At 34.8% G+C, this 24,274-nt stretch overlaps 3 protein-coding genes and 1 pseudogene across 3 annotated transcripts in view; all 4 read left to right on the forward strand.

Annotated features, from left to right (window-relative positions):
* LOC145639768 (large ribosomal subunit protein bL21c-like) overlaps positions 1-24,274 on the forward strand; it is a 108,351-nt gene that overhangs the window by 6,314 nt on the left and 77,763 nt on the right. The gene's annotated exons all lie outside the window — the stretch shown is intronic.
* Positions 525-2,630, forward strand: LOC145638684 (pentatricopeptide repeat-containing protein At4g21065 pseudogene; annotated as a pseudogene).
* LOC145639760 (protein disulfide-isomerase 5-2-like) lies at positions 2,855-6,789 on the forward strand. Its single transcript, XM_081691084.1, has 5 exons — positions 2,855-3,155; positions 4,295-4,398; positions 4,656-5,026; positions 5,573-5,880; positions 6,182-6,789. The coding sequence occupies exons 1-5, from the start codon at positions 2,940-2,942 to the stop codon at positions 6,467-6,469; spliced, it is 1,287 nt and encodes a 428-aa protein (XP_081547210.1). The 5' UTR covers positions 2,855-2,939; the 3' UTR covers positions 6,470-6,789.
* LOC145639759 (receptor homology region, transmembrane domain- and RING domain-containing protein 2-like) lies at positions 7,539-11,487 on the forward strand. Its single transcript, XM_081691082.1, has 4 exons — positions 7,539-8,248; positions 8,413-8,643; positions 9,322-9,720; positions 10,423-11,487. The coding sequence occupies exons 1-4, from the start codon at positions 8,113-8,115 to the stop codon at positions 11,001-11,003; spliced, it is 1,347 nt and encodes a 448-aa protein (XP_081547208.1). The 5' UTR covers positions 7,539-8,112; the 3' UTR covers positions 11,004-11,487.

Raw genomic sequence — 24,274 nt, forward strand, 5'->3', positions numbered from 1 at the left:
GTAATGGTTCCGGTTGGTAGATAACGGATTAATCCGACAGTTAGTTGAACATATACGTAGTATTTCAAAAATCATGAGCAATTACTGCAAAGTTACGAACATAGAAAACATTTACAAACATTAAGTTCATATAGTATGAACATGTACTTGCACAGAATTTGAAAACTAATAGGAATAACAATGTGCTTAGCAATCTCTGGTGTATGATACAACCATCTCGTTATAACTACCAAAATCCATCTAATTAAGTTTATAAGTCATTCATACTTCGTATACAAAGCACAAGTACCAAATTGTTATGAACTGAATCAATGATTGATAAGAAAATGCACAACCATTTCATTAATCTGCTGGCTACTGTTACTAGTAATTACTTGTATTTCGCCATTGATGCATAATTTCGCTGCATTACTGTGCAACCTCCTCATGAAATCTCGATTGTCTACATTTAATTAAGTACTCCCTCCGTTTCATATAAATATTCGAGTTAAAGACATAGTGCTATTCCACGATGATTTAGTGTTATAGTATTTTGATTAGTTTGTGGCTTTCATCTCCATTATGACCAAGTTATGCACTTCAAACCAAATCTTTCACCATTTTCTTTCAATTTACTACACAAACCCATCTCTCTGTTTTTCTACTGCACACAAAAATTCATCCCAGAAAACCCAAAACCTTTCATTCTCAAACAATGCATTGCACTTTTGCAATCATCTGCTTCTTCCAATCCCAAACTCAAACAAATTCATGCTTTTTCTATCAAACACGGTGTTCCATTAAACAACCCTCTTCTTGCAAAACACCTAATCTTCTTCTCTGTTTCTCTTTCCAAATCCATGGATTATGCCCAGAAAATCTTCTCCCAAATTCAAACCCCTAATATTTTCACCTGGAATACCATGATTAGAGGTTATGCTTTCAGTGAAAACCCTAAACCAGCCATTGATTTGTATACCCAGATGAGAGCAGTTCATCTTGTTGAGCCTGATACACATACTTATCCTTTTTTATTGAAGGCAATTTCTAAGTTATTGGATTTGAAGTTGGGGGAAAAGGTGCATTGTGTTGTAATTAAAACTGGGTTTGATTCTTTAGTTTTTGTGCAAAATGGGTTGGTGCATTTGTATGCTACTTGTGAATACCCTGATAGTGCATACAAGGTGTTTGATAAAATGCCTGTTAGAAATCTTGTGACTTGGAATTCTGTGATAAATGGGTTTGCTTTGAATGGTAAGCCTCATGAAGTTCTGGATTTTTTTAGGCAGATGACCTTGAAAGGTGTTGAACCTGATGGGTTTACAATGGTGAGCTTGTTATGTGCTTGTGCCGAGCTTGGTGCATTGGCATTGGGTAGGAGAGTACATGTTTACATGTTTAAGGTTGGCTTGATTGAGAATTTACACGCAGTGAACGCGCTTTTAGATTTTTATGCAAAATGTGGGAGAATTAGGGAAGCAGAAATGGTTTTCGATGAGATGAGAGAAAGAAGTGTGGTATCTTGGACGTCTTTGATTGTTGGGTTAGCTGTGAATGGGTTTGGAAGTGAAGCAATTCGGCTTTTCGAGGAGATGGAAGTGCAAGAACTGGCACCAACTGATATCACCTTAGTTGGAGTCTTGTATGCTTGTAGTCACTGTGGAATGGTGGATAAAGGATTTGATTATTTCAATCAGATGAAAGACAAGTATGGAATTACGCCGAGGATTGAGCATTATGGTTGTATGGTTGATCTACTTGGTAGAGCAGGAAAGGTGAAAGAAGCGTATGAATTCATTAAAGACATGCCAATGCAACCAAATGCTGTTATTTGGAGGACATTATTAGGTGCATGCTCACTGCATGGGCATCTAGCTCTTGCACAAACTGCAAGGTCTAAACTTTTAGAATTAGACCCTAAGCATTGTGGCGATTATGTGCTTCTCTCGAATCTCTATGCATCCGAGCATCGTTGGACTGATGTCCAGCAACTGAGGGCCAAAATGGTGGAGGAAGGAGTTAGGAAAACACCGGGATTCAGCCTTGTTGAGTTGAGGAATCGTGTTCATGAGTTTGTTATGGGAGATCGATCTCATCCTCAGGACAAAGAAATATACGCGATGTTAAGAGAGATCACAAAGGTCCTAAGATTGGAGGGCTATGTGCCTCACACAGTACATGTGCTAGCTGACATTGAAGAGGAAGAAAAAGAGACTGCCTTGACATATCACAGTGAAAAGATTGCTATTGCTTTTATGCTCATTAATACTTTGCCAGGAACTCCAATAACAATAATCAAGAACCTAAGGGTGTGTGCTGATTGCCACCTTGCTATTAAGCTCATATCCAAGATTTTCGACCGTGAAATCGTTGTTAGGGATCGAAGTAGATTCCATCATTTCAAACATGGATCTTGCTCTTGTAGAGATTATTGGTGATCATTTGTAAGACATGAAATTTTCAATATTACGTAGTAAAAATCTTGTGCTACTATTTTTTTTTTTTAATTATTATTTTCCCTTTTAGTTATATGGCAAATGTCAATAATCAATGTGGAATTATTCAATTGTAAAATTAGATCAAATAGGTTTAGGTCATATATGGACAATTCTTGTATTTTCTCTTGTTATATTTATTTCTTAATTGTGTAAGTTTAGAATTATTTTTTCTAAAATTTTAGATATGTACCAAAATTGTTAATCTACGATTTAGCAAAAACTTTCTATATTCTCGTGTAATACGAGTAATAGTAGTAGTCATACACTAATACTCGACATACTCAAAATTAGCTTTTAATAAGACGGTCTCATTCTAACCCATTACGAGACATTAAAAATATTTATTTTTCCGAGGATTATATTTAAATCCATAAACCCGAGTAAAGGAAACAAAACAAGAATCCGCGAACTTAAACTCCAGAAAAACAAACACAAACACAAACAGTTCGAAAAGAAGCAGCCATGCGAATACGATCAGTAGCAGTTCAACTTGTCATCTTCTCGATCATCTCTTTCTCTCTCCTCTCGATCTTCGCCGAAGAACAGCAATTCGACATTGATGGAAAAGTGATTGATTTGGACGATTCAAACTTTGATTCTGCGATTTCAACCTTCGATTATGTCTTCGTCGATTTCTACGCCCCTTGGTGTGGTCACTGCAAGCGTCTCTCTCCTGAGGTCCTCCTTCTCTCTCCTATTGTTTTTCTGCTTTTTTAGATCTTCTTATTGTACTCTATTATTTCCTTGATTTTTCTTAATTTAGTTATAATTGGTTTTTTTGAGTGTGTTTTGATAATTAGGGTTTTTTCTGTTTGATATCGAGTATAATTTTGTGGATAATTGGCGAAAAGTTTTTACTTTTTATTATTGTGTTTTTCTTTTACTGAATTTGATGCAAAATGTCGATTATACATGTCTGATTTGAGTGTAGTTGAGATCTATTAGGAGCAGAGGTTCTGTCTATTTGAGATAATCTTTATCAATCTTCAAATTTGTGTATCAGTAGTTTGTTTCGAGGCGATACGATTTGTTGCTTGAATTGTTCATGCTACCAATTGTTATATATTAGCAATTTCTAATGTTTTCTGTTTCCCTTTGAGTTTGGTAGAGTTTTGTGCTGATGTCGTAAATTCGAATAGTGCAACGATTGCAAGTGACATGATTCTACTTATGCTTAAGAAAGCTATCCTACTATACCGAAGTAGTAGTGATGAATAATGATTTAGGATGCCTAGATCAAAATTGTGAATGTTAATTAACTAGTTAGATTAATTAGCTATTTAAATTGATTGGACTTTTCAAGATATTCTTATTCTATATAAGTGATAGGGACCGGAGAATGTTGGAATGGAAACTTCAAATTTTATTATGGTTTTATATTAGAATTATGTCATATCCTTGATCATGGGTAAAATCAATAAGGGAACTTGTATATCTGTATGGAGGGGATAAATGGATCATATAGAAATAGAATATATACACTTTTTAATACTAATCGATCAATTCGATTTGAATGAGAATCATTTTGAACTTTAAGAAGAGTAATCTGTGGAAAAAATCTGTATGTTTGCAATTTCGCATTATAATTTACGGAGTATAACACTAGGTGAGTAGATGCACCTTTCTTCAATTCTTCTGTTTGTCCACCCCCAGCTTGCCCCAAATAACAAATAAATCTACAATTTGATTCTTAATCTGTGATAATAATTCTAACATATTCAATTTTGTCATGTACTCGTACCCAATTAATACTATTATGAAAACAGAAGTTGATCACTTAAACCAAAGATATTCATGTTTCTGAATTTTATATGCAGTTGGATGCAGCAGCTGCTGCCCTTGCTGGACTGGAGAAGCCCATTGTGATTGCTAAAATTGATGCTGACAAGTACAGACGTGTTGGTGATAAATATGAGATTGAGTATGTAATTGGTCTTTTTCAGATGAACACCTTATGTAATTTTTGAATTTAGTAGGGCTTATTGTACCGTTTACAACTTTACAATATGCAATTGCAAGTTGTATATTACTATTCCGTCCAAAAACTGTGTTTAATTCTCTGCTCTGGATCTGTCAGTGAATATTTCTGGGATAAGTTACTCCAGCTAATCTTGCATAATTAATTTATTAAGGTGATTTATTTGGTTAGTAATAATTCTGCTTTTCATTGTTATTCAGTGGCTTTCCAACTCTGAAGCTCTTCATGCATGGTGTTCCTGTTGATTATAATGGACCGAGGAAGGCTGATTTACTTGTCCGTTTTTTAAAGAAATTTGTTGCTCCGGATGTATCTATTCTCGATTCAGACACTGCTATTAGTAACTTTGTTGAAGAAGCTGGTTCTCATTTTCCCATCTATGTCGGCTTTGGAATGGATGAGTCTGTCATATCCAAGTTTGCCATCAAATACAAGAAACAGGCATGGTTTTCAGTGGCAAAGGATTTTTCAGATAGTGTTATGGAATCGTATGATTTTGACAAAGTACCAGCTCTAGTGTCTCTCCATCCAGCTTACGATGAGAAAAACATATTCTATGGGCCTTTTGACGGTAGGTTCTTATTCAGATCATCAAATTGACCAAATCTTTTTATTTTTGTTGGCAATATCCCTTGCTTTAAATAAGACCATGGAAACAGGAGCAAAATTGCTGAAAATTGTTGGAATTGCACATCAGTGATTGATCTGTGAAAATTGTTGGATTTGCACATCAGTGACTGATTTAATGCCTGATCTGTGATTTTGGTTGAGCACCTTTCAGATCCATTTTCCATCCCTTTTCTTTTGTTACAGTCTTTATAGCGTGCAGTGTTTAGGAATTGGGATTATAGGCTAGTAAAAAAAAAATATTTAAAAGAGTTTACTCTATAGGTGAAGGTGTTGTAGTTGTATTGTTTATTTGTTTGGTTCCATTAGCATCAGGTCCCTTTGTCTTACTTCTACAATTTGCAATTTGCATTTTAGGGGAAAAGAAAAAGAAAAAAAAAAAGGTTTGCTTTCTTGCTATGTGTAAACGTGGAGTTTTGGAACTAACAGATGTGAACTTTAATGTGTACATATCAAGAAAATGCTTAGTTGACCTGTTTATCATGTGCAGATCAATTCATGGAGGAGTTCATTAAGCAAAATGTATTGCCCTTGTGTTTGCCTATAAATTCTGACGCATTGAAGTTGTTGAGAGATGAAGATAGGAAAATTGTTTTGACTTTTGTGGAGGATGAGAATGATGATAAAACGAAACAGCTTGTAAAGTTATTGAAGGCTGCTGCTTCTGCTAATCGTGATTATTTATTTGCTTATGCTGGTCTTCAGCAGTTTCCGGACTTCGTTGAGACATTTGAGATCAGTAAAAAAACTAAATTTCCAAAAATGGTTGTTTGGGATGGAAATGAGGAGTATTTCAATGTAAGTTATCGTATAATCTCCCTTATCTGCATCTAGCCTTTGCAAAGATCATGCTTCTCAAAAAAAAAAAAAAATAATAAAAAAAAAATAATAATAAATAAATAAATGTCATGCTTCTCAAAATATAACAGCAATAATAGCTATTATAAACACTATTAATGGCTTGGTTGCAAGCTTACATAGTTACATTTACTTAGTTTGCGGGACAATTAGTGAGACTTACTATTCTTGTTATTATAGATTTTGGATTCGGGTGATGTAAGAGTGCAGAAATCCTAACACCTAATCCTTTTCTGTCCAGGTAATTGATTCAGAGAGTATCGGTGATGATGATCAGGGTTCCGCCATAACACACTTTCTCGAAGGATATAAAGAAGGAAGGACAGTATCAAAAAAGATTAGTGGCCCATCATTCATGCAGTTCCTGAATTCCATGATTGGCCTCAAATTAGTTTTCCTCATTGTTTTCCTGGTAGCTGTCATGATGATAATACAAACTCTTGGTAAAGAAGATGAAGATAATGCTAGTGCACAGCCTTTGAGACCTGATAGCAGTGAAGCACAAAGATCAGGTGACAAGGAAGACTAGGAAATATATGTAACTTCAAGATTATCTCTTCAATCGTGATTGGACTTAAAGTTGGAGCAGGATTGCTTAGAGAAAGACAGACGAGTTGCTAACAGCTTCACCTAGTGGTTCCTCGAGCTTTTGCCTTTGGTATCAGAATCTGCCATCACGTTTGGCGTCAAATTATGAGGTCACCCCCATTGTTGCTGCTAACTTATGGCGTCAAATTATAGGTCATCCCAGTGTTGCTGCTAACTTATTGTGCTTTGTAACATTTTTCTTGGTTTTACCTTTGTTCATTTTGTACGAAGTATCATTAATGGTTCTGCTTCCTTTTTTTTTTTTTTTTTTTTTTTTTTTTTTTTTTTTTTTTTTTTTTTTTTTTTAAATTACAGTATCAAATGCAAGTAAAGAAAAATGAAACAGAATTTTGATCCATCCAATGTTTAGATTTGTTGTATGAGTACTTAATAAAAGAATGAAGTTAAATCTATTAAGTAAATTATGCAATAAAGCACCGCTATATAATTGTATTCTACTTGCAAAGTTTAGCAGTTTTTTACTAGCAAAGTTGTGAGTTCGAACCAGTTTTGTGTGTTGGGACTAAGGAGGGAGTTCAATCCACAACCCATAAACTAAGTAGACCAGTTTAGAGTGGGTTGTATTTGGGGCAAATCCAAATAGTTGTGTAGGGCTTAGGCTGAGTCGAATTGAACCAGTGATCATATGTAGATTAGTAGATAAGATTATCAAATACTCCGAACGTTACCATTTGTATCTTTATCGAAACCTATGTTGGATCAATTTGCCACAAGATTACATCAAATTAGACCAGAAAAAGAAACAAATACTATTCGGAAGTTGTAATCTTAATTAAAAGCAACTAACTTATATTGGGTATTTAGAGGAGGTGGATCCCATAAACAAAAGTGGTCCAAGTTCAAGAGACATTTAGTTAACCAAATACATCTGCACAAAATCATTTATTTGTACAGATAATGTTGATGAGGTTTGAGGACCGAGAATAATCTAGTACTCAATTATTTCATTTTTTTATTTTGGGATAAACATGTTATTTTTTTTTTTATTTTTTATTTTTTTGAAAGAAAACTTGTTATCTCTGTATTCAATTGGCATCTTGGCATATTCATTATCCAATCATTATTTTAATTTGTACAAAATAATCCAATTTTCCCTCTAAAATAATAATAATTACAGTAAAAAAAAAAAAAAAAGACTCAAAATAATAATAATAAAAAAAAAACGGAAGCACATTGTTTTGTTTGTCTAGTGTCCTCTGTTTTCTTCCCTGTCTAAATCTTCAAAATCTGCAAACAATCTAAAAAATTCTGGCAATTCCCTTTTCAATTTGCAGATGGAAGCTGATGTTTCCATCCTTAGAAAACCTAATTTCCTTTCTTCCTAATTAGAGAATCTGCGGTTTAATTAGGTCAAAATTAGAGCTTTCCCTTTCTGGGTTTATTTGCAAGCTGATTCCTTTTAAGTTGACAATCCTGTTTTTTCTTATTTCTTGGAACCCGAGACTTGTGAGTCAACCTTTTTAAGTTAAACCCTCAAAAAAAATTCCTCAACTTTTCTGGGTTTCTTGTAAAAAAATCGTTACAAGATCAGATTTGGGTATTTTCTATTGAATAATAATTGATATGGGTCTTAAGATTTCAAGAGAAATCTTATTTTGTTGTATATATTTCATCATGATGCTGAGTTTCTCTTCTGCTTCTGTTGTTCTGATTGGAACAAATTTCACAGTCAAATTTGATGATATTGAAGCAAATTTTGGTGAGTTTTAAATCTTAATCCTTGCATTACAGTTCAAAATAAACAATTTTTTATTTTTATTATTTTTGGGTTTATTGATTTTATGTTAGGGAATTCTAGTTTGATTTGAAATTATGCTATCTGGGTAAGTTCTAATATCATGAATTTATGATTGGTAATTTCAGCACAACCTTTGGGGCTTACTGGTATGTGTGGAAGATTGTCCATGGCAGAGCCAATTAATGGTTGTTCACCATTGAAGAATAGTGTTGAGCTTGATGGAAATTGTTCATCTCCGATTGCATTGATTGTTAGAGGTGGATGTAGCTTTGAGAATAAGATTAGAAGGGCACAGAATGCAGGTTTTGAAGCTGTAATTATCTATGATAATGAGGATGGTGGTGGTTTGGTTGCAAGTAATTCTCTTTTTCTTTTGTCTAATTTAATTGAATCAGTTTTTATTGTGTTTGTTGTATGAATTACTTGCTCGAATCGAACTCGAAAACAATGGATTGGGGTTTTGTTGAATTTTGCTCCTGCTTATGTAGTTGATTTTGATGGCATAATTGAGTTTAGGAGGCTGAATTAACACATATTGATGTCGAATTTCCAACCATTGTTGATAGTTGGAATTGAATTGTGGGAGTCTTTGCTTATCTGAAACTAGGTAGAGTTAAAATACAGTAGTTGCATTGGTCTTCCGGATTATCGGTTCTTTGTTGTAATTTCCCTTTGGAATTGTGTATCGAGGACCGAGCTGCGAAGAGTATAAGAAAGTTTTGGAAATTATTGACTGGGATTTTCACTTTTATGCTTGTAAACCATATGTTTATGTTATGTATCTGTTTGTATATTTTATTATGTGATGGAAGATATTCTTCGGATATATTTTAGGGGTATATAAATGTATTTATGTAAGTAAATATTCGCTTTGATTTAGGTTTCCTAATGACTTGTGTTGTATGTCTTGTAAGTTATAACCCTACCTTTGTAACCCTATATATTGATGATCAATTGTTTACATTCCTCAAGGGAGTTTACACAATTTAACATTATGTTGCAACATTTTAACGAATTGTTTTCTGGCAATGCAGTGGCAGGAAATTCTGCTGGTATAAATATCCATGCTGTATTTGTTTCAAAAGCAACCGGACATAAGTTGAGGACCTATGCTGGCCCTGATGTGGAAGTGTGGATGTTTGCTAGCTATGAAAGTTCTGCGTGGTCGATAATGGCAATTTCTTTCATTTCTCTTCTGGCAATGTCTGCGGTGCTGGCTACTTGTTTCTTTGTTAGAAGGCACCGTGTTAGGCGGGAAAGACCTCAAGGTAGGGTTCGAGAATTCCATGGGATGAGTAGCCGTTTAGTTAAAGCTATGCCAAGCTTAGTATTCACATCTGTAACGGAGGAGAATTGCACAGCATCAACATGCGCTATCTGCCTTGAGGACTACAGAGTTGGAGACAAGCTCCGGATTCTGCCATGTCGCCACAGTAAGTTATGCCTATAAAGATGTTCCTTTGTATATGTCTTTGCTTGTGAGTATTTGCTTTAGGTATTATTGCACCCTAATTCTAATTCTTATGGAGATTCTGTATGGTATATGATACACCGTATATCACAACATCAATAAAAGCTAATTTGAGTATTTTCCACCACATTGATGCACAAGAAGCGAGAATTTGGGATGTATTTATAACTAATATTCTGTTAATCTTTAAAAACATAGCGCTACATGGTACCCTATAATTCCTTTGTCCAGTTCTATTCTACTTTTTTAAAAATGGGTTAGTATCGGAAGCTGTTTTTGCCTAATATGGTTCTTGTTACCCTATTAGGAATTCTCTTGAACGGTTATTCTGATTATTCTGTACCAATCATCAGTTCTGACTTTTCTGAGAGATGATGGAACGGGAACTTGTTTCCCTTGCTCATCATACTGAAAAGTTTTATGGGTTTGATGGTCGTAACACCAAGGTTCATAATAGGTCTTGTAAAATTACAGAGTGAAAAATTAAATTAAGCTGATTATGCTGATTTTACAACTTGAGTATGTTCTACGGCTACTACCAGATTCGTATGATAAATTGATAATAGGGTAATTTTACTTATTTGCTTGATTTGCTTTCAAGTATAAATGGTAGTTTTCTTTGGTGGTCACGGAGGATCTAACTGTGATGTTGTGAATTTTACAGAATTTCACACATTTTGTGTGGATGCTTGGCTCACTTCATGGAGAACATTTTGCCCGGTCTGCAAACGAGATGCAAGGACTAGCACTGGTGAACCTCCGGCGTCAGAATCTACACCATTGCTCTCGTCCAATCCATCATCTGCTGCTTCTTCACCGTTTTCTTCATTCAGGTCATCATCTGTGCGCTCCTCTGCTATACAAATAGCTTCACCAAGTCCAAGATCCCGTGCAACATCTCATTATCCTTCTGTTTCAAGTAGCCCTCAAATACCTCGTCCTCTTAACTCATATCATAACCAACAATCTCCTTCAATGAGTTTGAGTCGAAGTTCATTAGACCTTAGGAATATGTCCTCCCAAAGGTCATACGCCTCTCAGTATTATTCTCCAGGTTCTCTGGGCTATCCGTCTGTATCACCTCTCAATACTAGATATGTGTCTCCTTATGTTCCAAGTCCTAGTAATGCTTCATCAAGCTATCTTGGATCTTCTTCTATGAGATACCCGACTCCATTGCATTACAGTGAATCTGCAGCAAGTTTTTCACCATATAGTTCTGCACAATCCCTTCCTGGATGTTGATTTACGAGTGGTACGTGAAAGTAGTGTACTAGTTTGTGAATTCTGCCATGTAACTGTCATTTTAGATACTGAAACTGTGCAGATCTTTCTGACCTCTAACTTATACCTGTTTGATCCTTGCCATGGTGCTGAATTCTGTGTATATCGTAGCCTAGGGTAGAGTTGAGTTTTGCTCCCTTTTATTTTAATCCTTTTAGCCCCCGCTTGATGATGAGTTATCTTGTGTTGGTTTCCAGAGTTGAGGCTCCAATGTTTGCACAAACTATTATACAAATTACCATTAGTGAATGAAGATTATTATTTTGTTCATGTCTTTGTCGAATAAGCTCATTGATTACAGTGCTTGTATATGCTAAGCTCCGGACCAGCTTACTGTTTATTTTTATTTTGTTATTTTTAAGGTTCATGTTAGTCTTGTTCTGTAAACAACAGTTTTTTTGCAGTGTAATTGGAAATAATAAGGTACTGGATTTGGTGTTCTTTATTGTATTTCCAGTCTTTCCACATAACAGGTTAGATTGCTTCTATTCAGATTATTTTAAGTTAGCATTCTATTGCATTTAAAATCTTATGTTAACAATTTCGAGCAAGCAATCTGGGTTACACAGGCCGTGTTCCTGCGTGCATTTTTATATCTGAATTGACCATCATCAGTATAACAACAGTACATATGGTATGCATGAATGATGGATGATGCTTGGTGTCTGAGCTGATGAGATCCAAGCAGTCATTACTTTGTTTTTCATGGACATTTCAAGAGAGGAAGTAGGGTCTGTGATATTCTCATGGCTGTGATTTGTAGACGTAGAATGCTCGATTCACGAGCTGCTTCTGCTGCCTTGTGCTGCGCTTCTTGTTACTGACCCCTGAAGTGGGTGGTGTTGCTGCATTTTAGTGTCACATTCTTTCCCTGCTGGCTTTTAGGACCCCAAGAAACTTAACCATATATTTTTCAATCAACTTGGATTTAAAGTGGAAAACGACATAATTGGCTTCCTTTCTTTTGGACTCAGCACCATTAAGATAATTTTGTCTGAGAATGGTATATTTACTATTACTATATTAAAGTTTTACAGTTGATTTTTGTATGTCGGTCTCTATTGGGTTATTCACGCTTTTCCCAATTTTGGACTGAATGAGACTATTTGGTACTTGGTACCAAACTAGCAGTGTAGCACAAGTACCAAATAGTCTCATTCAGTCTCACAAGGTCAAGATATATTTTTTATTATTATTATTATTAAAAAAAAAAACCCCTACAAAGTCAATCAATTTACAAGAAATTGGTGGGGAGCCGAGATACAATCTGGGCCCCCACCCCTCTAGCTATAGCGAACCCGATCCTGCTGAAGATGTGAGCAGCTGCACGAGCACCAATATCCTTAGTTTTAGCGAACGCCTGAACCCAGCATCCTTCTCTAATTCACGATATCGGTCAATATTTTGAAGTTATGCATCGATGCAAATATAGCAAGATTTGATCAATAGGGATTGGTGAAATTTGTATCTGTAAATAATGTAAAAATCAACTAAAAATGGATTAAAGAGATTTTGTTTTAAAATTATTTCAAAATTCCAAAGAAACTGTTTGTTGTTATTATGATTAGTGAATTCAGATGATCATCTTATCACAAATATTAATTTTGCATTGGCCAGTAATAAATTATCCAAACAAATGCTTAGAATTGGAAATATGAGATAGTTTAGCCTCTTGAAATTGGGCCATATGAGATGGGCTACCCAAAAACGAGTTTCGCGCTATGGGCCATTGAATAGAGGCTATGATTGTGGGCTTGGACGGTTTGGACCCCATCCATTAAAACTTGATGCTTAGAGCCTTGTTTTAGTATAAGCGAATGGGCATGATTAGATGAGCAGACTTGAACACATTATATCTTTAGAGGAAATCACAAATTGCAAATATTATAGGCGAAATGTGATCGCATGTCTTTGATACCACCTCCATTACATTAACCCTACACGCTTATGTATATAATTAATGCTTAGTTGCATTGATTATATTACACATCAAGGTACAAACTTATCACTTTCTTTAATTTTATTTTGATGATATTTATAAAGAAATGAACTTTTACTTATAATGAACTTATGATAATATCAACAGTCTACAAGTAAACAAAAACTTAATGATGGAAGCATGGTTGGTAAGTGCTTGATGGTGAGGATGGACGTGAAACATTCATACGTGTATAATTCTCGTATTTAGTTGCGTATTTATTACTTTATGCCTTTTTCTTATTAAGGTGACAACGATTAATACAACCATTATGTATTTATTTATGTATTTATGTATGTATAAAATTATATTTCTTATTTGATTTTTATTGGTACGATGTTAAGTTTTTGTTGTCTCCTACTTCGTATTAAGTACGACTAGGAGCTCTGCCAATGTAGATGAAATCATGTACGTACTTATATTTTTTCTTTGCAAGTTTGTTGTAGGCTGCTATATTAGTTTATACCATACAATTAAGTAATATAATCAACAAATTAAGTTGATTAAATAAATGAATTCATATTTGTCCCTCTCAACTACACAACTCAACCTAGAGGAAGAAAATATATGATACAGATTTATATATAATTAACTTATCACCAATACTCACAAAACATTCATTTTTAAGCTTGCATACTCGTGTCTATATCATAGAAGAGTTTGATCAAATACAAGTCTTGATGCGGTCTAGTTTGGTAGTGGGTCGAATCTTATTTAAAGGCATGATAATTCATAGATTGATTTATAGATGTCTAATTTGGCTCTGTTTGAATACAAACTACCACTTATTTTATTTGAATTTATTTTGTTTAAACTCTTCACTTAATTTGAAATAAGTCAAATATAAGTTATAATAAGATGAAACAAATATGTCCAAATCAGCTATTGTAGTTCTTCTCATCAGATCAATGAGGCCGGCAACAATAGTAGGTTCTTAGTTAATAACATGATGATCAATTAGTTTAAATTAAAGACTAAAATTTTTTAGTCATATCTAAACTAAATCTAAGGTGGCACCTAACAGAAATACATACCTTATATATGAAGTATATAGTGTATTGGAATATAAGATTAGATATGGATTATTTAAACCAAGATGCCACTAATTAAGATACTCAATGTATAATATATATATAAATCTAATATTTTAAGCAAAATATTAGCTATAGTGTATGTATATATATATATATTGGTAAGAATATATATAGATACTCAATGTTTAATATATGATCGACAATTATAAATCTAATATTTTAAGCTTGATCTAGTGGCAAAAACAACTAAAGTTCCCGTACGATAATCAATATTACAAGTTCTACAAGTGGAAAAGTTATATTTGAATTGTTAAGTTGTTGCCCTTAGCTTGGTTGTTGACTTGATGAACAAAGTTTACAGTGACAAATTATATCTCGAGTAGGTATGCAATTTAGGTCACAATCAAAGATTAAAACGTACGTACGTAAATATATTTATTGAAAGAATCTTCAATATTAGGTCCATAATTTATGACGTTTACTAGCTGTACTGCATGTTTTATGAAGCAGTAAATTAATTAATGTTGTCTCCAATATAATATACGAGTATTATGTTGGGTTTTGTAGTGTGTGGAGAGTGGTTCAAGGAGGCAAAGGAGAGCATAGCTTTGGATGTTAAGCTATGGGTTGTTTGCTTGGTACAAAGCAACAACGAAAGGCAAGGGTTGACTTTAAATGGGCATATCTCAAGATCTAGAAATGATATTGAGATGATTCAAGTTGGAGGTGATAGCTCGTCTCAAGAGCTTTCCAACGACTGGTCATAAGCTAAATTTGGCCAAGAAACGAGGAAGATATGGCTGTTTTACGAGAAGCTGTCTTGCAGGGGAAATCGGAGCGGCCGCTCCTCTTTAGAGGAGCGCCCGCTCCGTAGAGGTTTTTTGCCATTTTCTTCCAGTTTAATGGTGCGTCCGCTCCTGTTCATTGGAGCGCCCGCTCCTGTCCAATGGAGCGCCCGCTCCTGCCCAATGGAGCGCCCGCTCCACTGGGTTTCACGGGGCTCTGTTTTTTCACGCTTGAGCCTTGGTTTTACGGTCTTGTTTTCTCCTTTGCTATTAACTTATAATCTTAGCCCTTGGATTATTTGCCTTGTATTTGGACTATATATACTCATGTATATCATTAATTAGAGGATGATGTTAGATTGAAGAGAGAGAAAAAGCCTCTTGAGATTAGTTCATCTTCTTAGGGTTTAAGAGAGTGAATTAAGAGAGGTGTGAGCTTTCATGGTGTATTGAGAGCTTGTAATCATCATCATCAAAGTTACTCCATAGTGGATTGGTGGGTTTCCTCCCGGCACTCGGGTTCCCACGGTAAATTCGTTCTTGTTTCTTTGCTTTACTTGTTTCTCGTTCTTCGTTGTTGTTGATTGTCGTTAATCATAAACTTGTTAGCACATTCGTAATCCTTTCAATTGGTATCAGAGCCAAGTTTAATTTGGTGGTGTTTTTGGATTAGTTTGTGTGGAATTGCTTGTTGTTTGTGATTGAAAATCCAAAATTTGATTCTTTGGTGTTAAAGTTTCAATTTTTGGTGTTGTGGGTGTTCAAAATTTGAGTGGTTTGTTGGAATTTCAATTGTTGTTATTGGAATTTGAAATCTTGAATTTTGGGATTGATTAACAATGGAAGACGGGAAAGTAAGGATTGAGAAGTTTGATGGAAAAGATTTTGGGTTTTGGAAGATGCAAATAGAGGATTATTTGCACCAAAGGGATCTTTATCAACCTCTTGAAGAAACAAAACCCTCCGGTATGAAGGAGGAGGATTGGAAGGTCTTAGACCGCAAGGCACTTGGAGTAGTGAGATTGTCATTGTCTAGGAATGTTGCCTACAATGTCAAGGATGAGAAGACAACGGCGGGTTTGATTAAAACTCTATCAAGTATGTATGAAAAGCCCTCGGCGGTGAACAAGGTTTACTTGATGCGCCGATTATTTGATTTGAAGATGAGCAATGGTAGCTCGGCCGCAGAACACATGAATGAGTTCAATTCGATATTGAGCCAATTGTCTTCGGTGGAGATTAAGTTCGATGATGAGGTGAAGGCATTGATTTTGTTGTCCTCCTTACCTACGTCGTGGGAAACGGTGGTGGCCGCTATTAGCAACTCTTCGGGGAAGACGAAGCTAAAGAGTGATGATGTGAGGGATTTGATTTTGAGTGAGAGCACTCGAAGAAGAGAATCCGGGGAGTCATCCGGTGAGGCATACGCGTTTGAGAGTAGGGGAAGGGGAAGACAACAATGTGGGAGTGCTAGTCATCATGGGAGGTCGAAGAGTAGAGGGCCGAGAAGATCGAATGCCAGTGTGTTGTGTTGGGGATGTGGCGGTGAGGGGCATGTGAAGAGAAGTTGCCCCAAGATTAAGAAGAAGGGGAAAGGCAAGAACCAAGGGAGTGATGAGGATGAGGATGCATCCACAAACTCGGTAGCGGAGTATGATTCAGATGCTTTGTGTGTAAGCACGGAGTGCTCCGTGGATGCTTGGGTTCTTGATTCCGGATCTTCGGTTCATTCCACTCCATGTAAGGAGTTGTTTCGGAGGTTCAAGTCCGAAAAGCTTAAGGATGTTCACCTTGCAAACGGTGAATGTGTTGAAGTCATGGGGAGTGGAGATGTGAGTGTGAAGCTCATGAATGGTGGCTTGTTGGAGTTGAAGGATGTTATGTACATCCCAAAGTTGAAGAAAAGTTTAATTTCCGTAAGCAAACTCGACAAAGCCGGCTACAAGGTTGTGTTTGAGAGAGGGTCTTGGAGGATTGTCAAGGGAGCTCTTGTTGAAGCTCATGGGACATTGAATGGTTCCTTGTACACCTCGGAGAACACATGTGTAGGTGTTGAAGAGGGATGTGTTTCATTGAAGATGGTGTCGTTTGTTGAAACGAGCCAAAAGAAGGGAGCTCACATGGGAGTTGTGAGTGATGTGAAGAAGTCACACAAGGATGTTGTGTGGGTAAAAAATGTGCACAAGGGTGTTGTGCATGAAAAGCAAGCTAAGGGTGTTGTGTTTGGGTGGGAGCATGGTCGGAATTCTCCACAAACAAAGGGAAAGGCCAAAAGCTCGTGTATTGTCATGGATGGTGTCAAGTTCGGGTGGGAGCATGGTAGGAGTGCTCGGAGAACAAAGAAAAATTCCATTGCTTGTGATGTTGAATTGGGGTTAGATGAGACCTCGGTTTTGCTTCCTTGGTAGAAAGGAAGTGTGGGTTGGTGCTTCCTCAGTTGAGAGGAAGTGATGGTGCTCTCTTGGTTGAAAGAGAGTGTGTTTTTTTTTGTGAAGAGAAAGTGTTTGTGTCAAGGTTGGTGTAGACCTTGGTGTTTTGTCCTTGGTGTAAAGGATGTGCCTAGCTTCCTTGGTATTTAGGAAGTAGATGGTGTGCTTTGGAGATTGATGATGATGATGATGTTGTGTCCATTGATTGTGTGTGATCTCTTGGAGATAACCATATTTCCGGGTTGGGAGATTGAAGGGTTATAGAGAGATGTTGTTAAAAAATTGAGGTGTTTTGAGCATATATGAAGTGCACACTTGAACCGATCTCCAGGTGGGAGATTGTTGGGTTTTGTAGTGTGTGGAGAGTGGTTCAAGGAGGCAAAGGAGAGCATAGCTTTGGATGTTAAGCTATGGGTTGTTTGCTTGGTACAAAGCAACAACGAAAGGCAAGGGTTGACTTTAAATGGGCATATCTCAAGATCTAGAAATGATATTGAGATGATTCAAGTTGGAGGTGATAGCTCGTCTCAAGAGCTTTCCAACGACTGGTCATAAGCTAAATTTGGCCAAGAAACGAGGAAGATATGGCTGTTTTACGAGAAGCTGTCTTGCAGGGGAAATCGGAGCGGCCGCTCCTCTTTAGAGGAGCGCCCGCTCCGTAGAGGTTTTTTGCCATTTTCTTCCAGTTTAATGGTGCGTCCGCTCCTGTTCATTGGAGCGCCCGCTCCTGTCCAATGGAGCGCCCGCTCCTGCCCAATGGAGCGCCCGCTCCACTGGGTTTCACGGGGCTCTGTTTTTTCACGCTTGAGCCTTGGTTTTACGGTCTTGTTTTCTCCTTTGCTATTAACTTATAATCTTAGCCCTTGGATTATTTGCCTTGTATTTGGACTATATATACTCATGTATATCATTAATTAGAGGATGATGTTAGATTGAAGAGAGAGAAAAAGCCTCTTGAGATTAGTTCATCTTCTTAGGGTTTAAGAGAGTGAATTAAGAGAGGTGTGAGCTTTCATGGTGTATTGAGAGCTTGTAATCATCATCATCAAAGTTACTCCATAGTGGATTGGTGGGTTTCCTCCCGGCACTCGGGTTCCCACGGTAAATTCGTTCTTGTTTCTTTGCTTTACTTGTTTCTCGTTCTTCGTTGTTGTTGATTGTCGTTAATCATAAACTTGTTAGCACATTCGTAATCCTTTCATATTAGTCTTAAGCAACTACTTACAGTGCACGGTACGCTGGTCTGAATTGAAGCTTTATTTAATTACTTTGCTTTACTAATAAAGTTGTTTTGGATTTCAATTTGGTAAAAGAAGATAAATTTTCTGAACCCTTTTTTATGTTATCGAGCCTAATATAGTTATATACCCTTTGGTTTAGTTGTGTTGTGTTAGTTAGTAGGAGACAATAAAGTTCATTGTTGTAAATGTTGAAATGATCTTGTATGGAGTTGTGTCGTGATTTTGATCCCATCTAAATGGGACAAATATTTAGGACAAAAAATGTTTAATCTAAAGGGATCGGGTCTATTAACCCTCGTTCAAATCTAATACTTCCTCCGTTCTATTAATATTGCAACAATGGACTTTTTGCACTATTCATCACTCTTGTTTGACCATATAATATGAGTTATACGTTAAGCAAAATATAGTCAAGTGAGATCTCGTTGGATTCGTCTCATAAAATACTTTCACAATATCAACTTTTTATAATTTTTACTCTTACACAATTATAGATATTTAGCATATAAAATGTGTTATGGGATGCGTAATTTCCTCCTTGTTGCAATATTAACAGAACGGAGGAAGTATATGGTTTAACTAGCTAGTCGATGGCTCGACTAAGAAATGGAATTAACCTAATAATAAAGAAATATATTAATCCGTCTAATTTAATTGATGGAATGAAAAAAGTAGAAAATATATATTGTCGAGTATAAAATAAAGAAAATATAAAGAGTTTAAAAAAATGAACATACATTAACGAAATTATGGAAAATAGGAAAATATTTGTGAAAGAGATGAAGTAGTGACATTTATTTGTAGGTCTACTGACTACTGTATGTGTATAGTACTAGTATAAAACGAATGACAATTAATGAATTATTGCTTCATGATTTATTTTTTCTTTGGTAGGTAGGTAGACACGTTATACTTTGAGGCGGCAAAGAAAATAGGCATGTATTTTTCTTCTACGAATACTTCCATTTTGTAACTAAATATTAATTTCAGTGACAGGTAATAGTTCCCTTTCGATCACAACACCAATTATATGATTAGAAGTTTAATGCACTAGTAGTATAATTTAATAGCTAGTTAGGGAAAAAAAAGTCTTTATATAGTGTTAAAAAATAAAAGTCTATACACAATAAGCCAAGCTTTCGAAATTTCCCTCTTATCCTTATTTGTAATTTATACAATAAGTTAGTATTCGAAATTTCTCTCCTATATATCCTTATTTGTAATTTGTAATGCTTGTTATTTATTCGTACCAAATTGGAAATAAATAATAGAGAAACCATAATTTAATTATACATCAGTAACGTATATGGTTGAACAATATATATATATAATTATATAAGTGTTGCCTTTTTGCATTATGCAAGATACCCCTTTATATAATTGAACAAAATACACATGTAACAATGTAACATATATAACTATAGAGGAGTGGATTTTGGAAAAAAAAAAATGCAATTACAATATGTTATCAGATCAACTCATCCATCAATAATAAAATGAAAATGATATAAAGATTAAAGAAGGAAGAGAAGAGTAGTAACAAGTCAATTTAGTACTAGCGATTTAGGCCTACAATGCAACCATCAACAGTCTATTTTTGTGAGCTTGACAAACACTCTCTTTCATATAATTTTTTTTTTTTTTTTCTCTAAGAAAAATTGATGAAATTTGACAATTCAGAATGAATGAATTAATTACTGCTAATAATGATTTTGGAGTCCCTGAAAAAAAAAATTCCTCTAAAATAAATAAAATTCAAAATTAATAAAGTCCCTTAGATATAAATTTGCGTCGTCTATGAATTGATGTTGATACATTTGTTAAAATTTTAGTCATTTTTAATCAAAATTTTAGTTTCATTTTCATTTTAGTTTGTCTCATTTGTTATCCCTATCATATGATACAAGTATAAGGATTAAGGAGTACATTCTTGACTTAGTATACATAATGTACCCAATAGGTAGATTACCTCCTTATCTTGCTATGCTCCCAATTCTTACAAAGAGCATTTATGTGTTTTTTTTTTTCCTTATTTTTTTTTGGGAGATATTTTTGCATGCTTTACCTACTTTAACTTAATATTTATTGACCCTTGTTGAGAAATAAATTGACAAAGACATTTTCACATCACGAGGTGAAGAATGTTTAGTGGCCTTATATGGGCTCATGTCGACCATGTTGTGTTTAATATTCAATCTGTCCGTTTCACAATAATCAACCCATTGTCTTAGAGATCGAACAGTAAGTTAAGATAACAAAATGAGTTGTTTTGATATAATTAGTTTATACCATTAAAAAACGAGGACATATATGTGAGTGTGGGAAAAGTTAGTGGGTTATGTGAGTATTCTACGCATGTGTGGTAAAAACTCCGTATAATTTAAAAGTGATGGTCTTTTGTCATTTATGATAGTATACCGATTATTATGAAATAGGGGGAGAGACTGAGAGAGGTTAAGTCATAGCTTTCACAAGGCTATCCTGCCTTTGCTAACTAAAAAGCTAAGCGACTCTAGTGTCGTCGGCGTGTATGGGTATAATAGCTACAAAGGGTAATCAACGATATTCATGAGAACTTTAATTAATCCCACGTCACTTTTTTATTGGAAAAACCCTACAAAAGAAAGTTAAAATAGGGGCATATAGTACGTGAAGTCATAAATTATTTACTTTATTTTTTGTATAATGGAGTAATTATTTTGATTAGTACTTCGTATATAATTATACTGTATACATTAATACATGTACTTCCTAGTTACTTACTCTTTACTGAACCTCCTTATATAGTTATATGCACTCTTTAACCCTTTATTTATAGATTTTAGTAAAATAAATAAATAAATAAATCGACCCTTTTTTTATTGTTAGTGCAATTGTAGATTAATACTCGGTAGTATTTGCTATAGCCAAATGGGGATTTGTAGATTAATGGCCTAGTTAGAATTTTTTTTTTTTTTATTTTTTTATATATATATGCAAAATTTGAAAGTAATAATAATACTTGTAGTGTACACATACATATATCTTTTAAGCGACAAATCATATAAGTTAAGCCTTAGTGCGTGTTCGGCAAAATATAGCTGTGAAGGTAGCTTTTAGCTGTGTAGGTAGCTTTTAGATGTCAACAAGCTGTAGCTGTGAAAATAGAGCTTTCCTCTAAAAAAATTCCCATACGGATTACTCCGTAGTATATTTCGTGTATCTTCTTGATGCTTTGTAAATGAAAGGTGCCATTATTAATTATTTGATACAAAAATCATATTTAACATATTTTGTGGGGAAGAATGATTAAATAAAACACACGCTAGCTTTAGTAACTTTCATAATCATTTTCAGAGGCCGAATTTGGGAGCCACTTTGGCTCGAAACAAGGAATTTGTGATCCATTATTGGGCTACAACTTTAATGAACAATGTGGCTCATTGTACTATGTTTCCCTTGTTTTACAAGATTGTTCATTTCTAATCATTACTTTGAATCATAGTAGTAGATGATTTTTTTTTTTTTTTTTTTTTTTTGAGGCAGATTACACTATAGTTTATACTACTATATTATAAAGGTGAAAATAATCCATTCTTTCCATAATGGCTTGTCTATCTTCCTCGATTAGTCCTAATTTTGACCTATACGACTATAATCTATATATTTTATGATAAAAATTTTAAAGTTTGAAACATAAGTACTATATTATGCTTAATTAATTTAGTAATTTTTGTTGCTATTCAAAAAATAAAGTAATTTTTGTATAGACTATCATTACCTTTGTCTCAAGATATATGGTAATCCATAATTAAAGTGGTGAATGATGAAAGGTTTTCTTAGGCCTTGAATTAGAGATGCGCACCTCCTCTCCCACTACTAATTGCTTTAATAGTCTATTTCGAGACTTTATTTACTAGTACTTTAATAACATGTTTATTTAAATTGTGTGTACTGTGTAATAACGGGTTACATACTACATACTATATACTAAAAGAGAAAAAAAAAAAAAAAAAAGAACCTTTTCTTATAAATTAAACATTACTGTAATTTATTTATGTGTCTTGTATGAAATTACTAATATAATAGAGAGTAAAGGATATTTAAATGGTTAGGATCGATTCAATTCTATCTCATCCCTGTCCTTTGTGACTTTCTAAACAGCAAAAAAAAAAAAAAAAAAAAAACAACAACAAAAATTACTAGTATAATAAATCACGAGTGTGCGTGATTAATTATGTATAAACAAAAACCCTTGCACTTTGGATAAGAATCACATAATAGAGGCCATATATATGTAGTGGGATGGGGGTATATGTTACATCATCACTTGCTTGTTTGGCCTAAACAATTGCCTTGGGAGTTAGGAGTTGTCACAAGCTTTCTGTAGCTCGTGCATTAGAAGACAATACTACATATTAAAACTGATTTGATGGATGAATAGACTAATTTCGAAGCTATTAGCTCATACATGTAGGTGATCTGATTTATACATAAGAAAAAAAAATTATTACAGAGTATATTCAAAATTTGATCAGCACAATTTTGACAATTAATATCGACACAAATTGCATTACTTGCTCGCATTGATGATTGTTTACATAGCATCCAGGTTCGTCATAATTAACCAATATAATCGAAGTAAGGAAACTCATATAGCCATGGTTGTTTAATTACATACACCTCGCTCTACCTAGGCGGCTGCTTGCTGTATCTAGCAATTAAGCATGCTTCATGAAAAAACCATGATATATATAGTCAAAGAAAACATGAATACATAAATTTATCATAATAATAATCTAGAAAACTACAAGTTAACAGCTATTGTACGTGATATAGAATAATAGATAGTGGTCCAAACAAATATATAAGGAGTAGTACATACATTATCAAGTAAGGAGCAAGAATATATATATGCTTCATGCACGAAATTATGATAATATAGAAGCAATAAGATAGAATGATGTGCAATAATTTATAATATGGTACAACTTGTGAATAAAATTGTGATCATATTTATATAAAATGTCGAAGAATATTAATGTTAAATTATTGGCCTCAACTAAGACAAAAATATGAAAAGATATGTCTGCTTGCTCAATTGTTGTTGCTTCGAGACGTAATTAACTCATTTGTTACTCTTTATCAGTTATCACTAGACCTGGCAAATGGGTCATTCGGGTCGGGTATGGGTCGGGTCATTTCAGGTCGGGTCAATTTCGGGTCAAAAAGTTATCGGGTCAAGTTCGGGTCGGGTCGGGTCATTTCGGGTTTCGGGTTGATTTCGGGTCGACTGATAATCGGGTCGGGTCGGGTATCGGGTCAACACTTCGGGTCGAGATCGGGTCGGGTCGAGTTTGGGTCGGGTGAGTTCGGGTCGGGTCAATTTTCGGGTCGGGTCAGTTCGGGTCGGGTCAATTTTCGGGTCCAAAATTCGGGTCAACTTCGGGTCGGGTCATATTCGGGTCGATGCATTGGGTTAAATTCAACTCTGTATATATATTTATTTATTTTTTGACGAGAAACTCACTATATTTATTATTTACTATTTAGTAAGGCTACTTTTTTCATGGAATATACCAATATAGTAATTGTTAGACTTTTATTGACGTTTTTTTTTTTTGGTGTTTAGATTGAGAATCAATTTCAGGATCTCCTGAAACTAAGAGGGATGCTCTAACTAATTGAGTTATACCTCACTCTCTTATTGACCTTAGTTTTAATACTCTTATTATCATTGTCACTGTTGTAATAATTTCTTTGTATTATTCTTATAATAATCTATA

Source organism: Chenopodium album, chromosome 7 (genome assembly GCF_948465745.1).
Source record: "Chenopodium album chromosome 7, dcCheAlbu1.1, whole genome shotgun sequence".
In the NCBI taxonomy this organism is placed as follows: Eukaryota; Viridiplantae; Streptophyta; class Magnoliopsida; order Caryophyllales; family Amaranthaceae; genus Chenopodium; species Chenopodium album.

Excerpts from the sequence above, each read along its gene's own strand:
- LOC145639759 (XM_081691082.1), top strand. The coding sequence starts at position 8,113 with ATGGGTCTTAAGATTTCAAGAGAAATCTTATTTTGTTGTATATATTTC. Across the intron at positions 8,644-9,321 it reads TGGTGGTGGTTTGGTTGCAA|TGGCAGGAAATTCTGCTGGT; the intron begins GTAATTCTCTTT and ends CTGGCAATGCAG. Across the intron at positions 9,721-10,422 it reads GATTCTGCCATGTCGCCACA|AATTTCACACATTTTGTGTG; the intron begins GTAAGTTATGCC and ends TGAATTTTACAG.
- LOC145639760 (XM_081691084.1), top strand. The coding sequence starts at position 2,940 with ATGCGAATACGATCAGTAGCAGTTCAACTTGTCATCTTCTCGATCATC. Across the intron at positions 3,156-4,294 it reads GCAAGCGTCTCTCTCCTGAG|TTGGATGCAGCAGCTGCTGC; the intron begins GTCCTCCTTCTC and ends TTTTATATGCAG. Across the intron at positions 5,027-5,572 it reads ATTCTATGGGCCTTTTGACG|ATCAATTCATGGAGGAGTTC; the intron begins GTAGGTTCTTAT and ends TATCATGTGCAG.